This window comes from Pundamilia nyererei, unplaced genomic scaffold (genome assembly GCF_000239375.1).
Source record: "Pundamilia nyererei isolate P.nyererei 1_Seehausen unplaced genomic scaffold, PunNye1.0 scaffold00588, whole genome shotgun sequence".
NCBI lineage: Eukaryota > Metazoa > Chordata > Actinopteri > Cichliformes > Cichlidae > Pundamilia > Pundamilia nyererei.
This window is the reverse complement of record NW_005187989.1, coordinates 32,752-37,759: the sequence shown is the minus strand read 5'-3', so window position 1 is coordinate 37,759 and position 5,008 is coordinate 32,752. Positions and strand designations below refer to the sequence as shown.

Here is a 5,008-nt window from a genome sequence, read left to right as displayed (position 1 = left end):
GAGTAGTGTAGGTCTGCCATCTTAAAAAGCCCTTCTGATTGTGGTAACCAGCGCCAGGTGTGATGATGAGCACAGGTGTGTGGGCCAGGGGTGGAGCCCACAGTGAGCACCGGGGAAAGAGAGAGAGAGAGAGAGAGAGAGAGAGCACAAGAACACATGTTGCCTAACACGGAATCAGCCGGTGAGGCACGGGGACCGTGACACACAGATAGTTCTTTTTTTAATCACTTAAAGATATTTATCAAAAATTAAATAATTCTCAGCTAAAACTGACTCAGAGAAATTAGTCTCTGCTTAAGCAGGTAAGACTAGGGATGATATTTTATTTACAGGATTTTCCAGATAATCCGTATTATTACTTCAACTTTTTCGGAATATATCAGCCACAGACCTTACATGTACATGTAAATTTGAACATATTAACCTGGTACTGAAGTCACTTAATTGGCTCCCAGTTCAGTTTAAAATCTACTAGTTCATAAAGCAAATAATATATACTTTATTTACGTTTCCATATTGCTCTCTTTCACAGTTAGGGTTTGAGATCAACTGTGGTACTGACAACAGATGTGTTGATAACCTTAAAGTGGATTTCGGCTTCACCAGGTGAGGCTTGCTTGTGTGAGCACAGCTATTGTTGCCATATTGTTTGAACTGAAAAATAACATGGTTTATCAGAGCTCAAAGTACATTATATTTGATGCACTGTGGCATTAGTATGACTGTAGCCTTGTTTCCTCTCTCTTTTTCTCAACTTTCTCCATGTGCTACCAGATCCTCAGTGGTTAAAGTGGGCATTGATGAATTTCTGCATGTCACAGTCACAGTGGAGAACGGAGGAGAAAACTCCTACAACAGCCATGTTATTCTCACGTACCCAGCTGGACTGTCCTACAGGAAGTTCACGAGTCAGCAGGTAAGGCATTAGGATCACGTCTGTATCGGTTCATCACTGATCTGTTGTTGTTCAAATGCATCCAGGAATCATTTTGTTTTTTAATAAAGGGAAGAATTGAGTGCAACTCCTTGGACAGTGAAGATGATTTATCCCGGGGATGGACAGACTGCACTATTGACAAGCCAATTTTCAAGAGCAAAACTAAGGTGTTTTTTTGTAAATAACATTTTTTTATCAATTCTTTTTTTCTGAATTTTGCACAATTTAAAGGCAAAGAGAAGTCACTCATCTTTCTCATTCAATTAAGGCTTCTTTCATTGTCTCCTATGGGATTGACACAAACAGTCAATTTGAGAAGGAGATCTTTATCACTGCAAATGCCACCAGGTAATGTTCCTTCCTCATTTAAGTAACAGCCCCATGTATACATTACAAATATGTTCACTTCTCTCTTTCAGTGGAAATCAGGAGCATGCCCCTACAAGTGAACTTTACAAAAGGAAATCAATTAATGTAAAATACAGCATTTTTATGACATTTGCAAGGTATGTGTTGTTTTGTTTGTAACTAAAGAAAGAATTACATGTAGTAAGTAACAAATAAGTATGTAATAACAAGTATTATATATATTTTAAACATTAAATATACATTATCTGTTTAGCTCCCTAAGCTACAACAATTTCACATTTGGGAAGAATGATTTGAAGAAACCAGTCCAACAATCAGTTAAGGTACATTTAAACTTCTACAGTGGTGTGAAAAAGTTTTTGCCTCTTTCCAGAGTTACTGGTTTGTTTTTTTTTGTATATGTCTGTCACACTTAAATGTTTATCAGATAATCCAAAAAAATGTTGTTATTAGACCAAGATAATAGAAAAAAACATTTATGTTAATTTTATAACACAAGTTAACTGTGGTGTATCACATTTTTGGAAAGTTGTACAATTCCTCTAGCCACACCCAGGCCTGATTACTGCAATATCGTTTCTTATTTCACTTAAATGGGACCTGCCTGACAAATTAAGTAAACTAAAAGATCCTCAACAGTCAGACATCATGCTGCGTTTCAAGGAAAATCCAGAACCAACAAGAAACAAAGCAATTGAGATCTCCCATAACTTACCTCCGTTAGGGTCAGAGTTCATGACTCCAACATAAGAAAGAGTCTGGGCAAAAATGGCCTGCATGACAGAGCTCCAAGATTAAAACAACTGCTGAGCAAAAGGAACAATAAAGGATCGTTTCAGTTTTGCTAGAAAACATCTTACCGATCCCCAAGACTTTGGGGAATATACTCTGTGGACTGATGAGACAAACATATCAAAACATCATGAAGGAGAATGTTGGGCCATCTGTTTATGACCTGAAGCTGAAGCACATTTGGGTTCTGGAGCAGGACAAGGATGCAAAACACGCCAGCAAGCACACCTAGTCCAAGTCCTGACCTGAATCCCAAAGAGATGCTGTGATATGACATTACAAAGGTGTTTTTAATTCTCAAAAACCCTCCATTGTGTCTGAATTACAACAATTCTGCAACAATGAATGGGCCCATGTAGGTTTGGATATTTTTTCCTCTCAAACATAAACACCTTCATTTAGAAACTGCCTTTTGTATTTACTTGTTATTTTTGTCTAATATTTAACGTTGTTTGATGGTCTAAAACATTTGTGTGACAAACATACAAAAAAAAAAAAAATAGGAAATCACTTTTCCCAACACTGTATCTATATTTTTCCATTGTATGAGTCCATTGTATCATTTAGACCTAAATTTAATGGTTGATTGTCCTTTTCTTTACTTGTTTAGGTTTCAAACGATATCAGAGCGCTTAATTTCATTGTGGTGATCAAAGTTCCAGTGAAGCTTGGTGAAAAAGACATTTGGGTGGATTTGAGCAGTCTACAGGTATTACATTTGTCAGAAGTTTTAGTTTTTGACTCCACAAATGGCTTAAATTTTGATATGGATGGATGGATGTGGTGAAATTAGAACTAATAAAACTATCAAACTGTTTTTTATTTGATAAATCAAACACAGATTTCAGATTGTCAGAGAGGAAATGATGAAGAACCAAGTGTCAGAGATTTTGTTCCAAAAATACAAAAGAATAAAGTGGTGGTAAGTATGCCTTGGTACTTAACTGTTCATATTTACCCTAATTGTAGATTTAAAAAGAAATCACATTACACTGGATCACAGCTTATGTTGCATTTTCTCACCCTCAGGACTGCTCTGTAGCCAGGTGCAGAGTGTTCAAGTGCAACTCATTCTTGAAAAGACTGCAGAGTAGGACATACGAAATCTCTGCCAACATTAGTTCACAATGGATAGAGCAGGTAGTTGAAGGGAAGTTTGTGTTGTCTCATTAAGATTTGTTCCTGAGTATGTACTAATAACTTGTGTGGTTTTTTTTAAACATAAGTATGTTTCCTATTAAATCAAAAAACACCCAATTTTGGCTCATTGTGTTCCATTTTTCTTAGATTGGACTGCAATCTACCAAATTCCTCTTGACCAGTACAGCCACTGTGGAGTACGACCAAAGCCAATACATCTACTTTTCAACAGTGTCTAACAACAATCCTCCTGTTCACAAGGTGATTACATCTTTTTTTTCTCTTGTCTGAGTTGTAAAAGATCTTGAATATAATCCATATTCTATTATCTCTCAGCTTGAAGCAGTGGTTGAAGTATATTCTGAGGCAAATTTCACCAAAGAGATCATTGGAGGATGTCTGGGAGGGTTGGCTTTTCTGGCTTTACTCACTGCTGGTCTGTATAAGGTAAAATACACTTTTTAGACTTTTTTTTTCAATTACTTGAACAGCTTTAAAGTTTTTAGATAACATGTTCAGTTAAAAATAGTTTAAAGGTTAGTATATTCACTCAGATAGCTTTGTTATTTTCACTAATCTTTTTAATGGATGACTGGTGCATTTTTATGTTTTTCCTTGCAATTCTAGGCTGGATTTTTTGAGAGTAAGTACAAGCAGATGATAAATGACAATGCAGAGGATGGTCCAGATCCAGGGACTGATGGAAGTCCATCCCCGGCAGAAAAATAAAGATCACATTTGTAGTTGCATGTTTAAACTATATGAAAGCTATAGATCCTCCTTATAATTTTAGAAGTCAACATTTTGTGTAAAAATGTCAATGCTACCACATTGGATTAATTAAACCAAAAACAGCTTGCTATATCTGACATCATTCTTTCACCCACTCATTCAACACTTTACACTTTGCTATACAATGAATATTTCTGAGTTTGAATTGCAAACATTGTACAGTGAATTATAATTTTTGTGCTTAGTGCAGTGCGATACATGCAAATTCTTGTTAGTTTTTGTAGTTTTGTGCTGATAGTTTTGGCGCAACTGTCTCTTTAGCACCACCAATAGGTGATTTTGTGAATAGTTTTGAAACATAGTGACACTGCAGGAAGTGGAAAGAAGTAGGAATTTTTAAGGAAGCTGCACATGACTGCAACCAATCCACATGCATCAGCCATTAATCCTTAGACCTTTCTGGCATCATCTGTATGTATATTGTTTATATGATCAAAAACAAAAATAATCCCAATACAGTGTCATGTTTAAAACATAGTGCTGTCAGTATTGTAGCTCGGTGTACACAGGGCTTCCTCTAAATCACTGACGTAACTCTGAACAGTCACCCTGTAACTTCTGCATTTTGGTTTTCAACTCTGACTTTGTCAGCAGAATCAATACGTCAATCATTTCTCAAACTACTTTCAGGGATGTAACACAATGGACTGTTTAGTGTGATGCATGCACAATCATTCTTGTAACAACCTCCTAAAAAGTTGATTCTGTTCATCTGTTTATAGTGTTTTTAGTGGAAGAAACATTCATAAACTCATTTAAGTGAGCTTTTCAGTCTCAGCTGTCTGCAGATTTCAACGACCTTATAAATTAGGGGTGTCAAACATAAGGCCTTGGGACTAGTGTTGGCCTGACAAAGACTTTAATCCTGCCCACTGGACACCTTGAAAAAGAGGGCATACATTTTAGACTTTTAACTGTATATATCTATTTTATAAGTGTTAAAGATTTTCCTACAGATACACACACACACACACACAC

The 5,008-nt window shown here is 36.2% G+C and overlaps 1 protein-coding gene across 1 annotated transcript in view; it reads left to right on the top strand.

Moving 5' to 3' along the window:
• The window catches only part of LOC102200378 (integrin alpha-X-like), an 8,726-nt gene extending 3,965 nt beyond the window's left edge, over nucleotides 1-4,761 (top strand). Inside the window, exons 6-17 of the mRNA XM_005754541.2 lie at nucleotides 533-606; nucleotides 775-916; nucleotides 1,006-1,104; nucleotides 1,206-1,285; nucleotides 1,357-1,443; nucleotides 1,560-1,629; nucleotides 2,709-2,807; nucleotides 2,940-3,020; nucleotides 3,128-3,238; nucleotides 3,386-3,499; nucleotides 3,575-3,685; nucleotides 3,866-4,761. Of these exons, the coding sequence (XP_005754598.2) occupies nucleotides 533-606; nucleotides 775-916; nucleotides 1,006-1,104; nucleotides 1,206-1,285; nucleotides 1,357-1,443; nucleotides 1,560-1,629; nucleotides 2,709-2,807; nucleotides 2,940-3,020; nucleotides 3,128-3,238; nucleotides 3,386-3,499; nucleotides 3,575-3,685; nucleotides 3,866-3,967 (1,170 nt within the window). The 3' untranslated portion in view covers nucleotides 3,968-4,761. The remainder of the gene's footprint in view (nucleotides 1-532; nucleotides 607-774; nucleotides 917-1,005; nucleotides 1,105-1,205; nucleotides 1,286-1,356; nucleotides 1,444-1,559; nucleotides 1,630-2,708; nucleotides 2,808-2,939; nucleotides 3,021-3,127; nucleotides 3,239-3,385; nucleotides 3,500-3,574; nucleotides 3,686-3,865) is intronic.
• The last annotated feature ends 247 nt before the right edge of the window (nucleotides 4,762-5,008 follow it).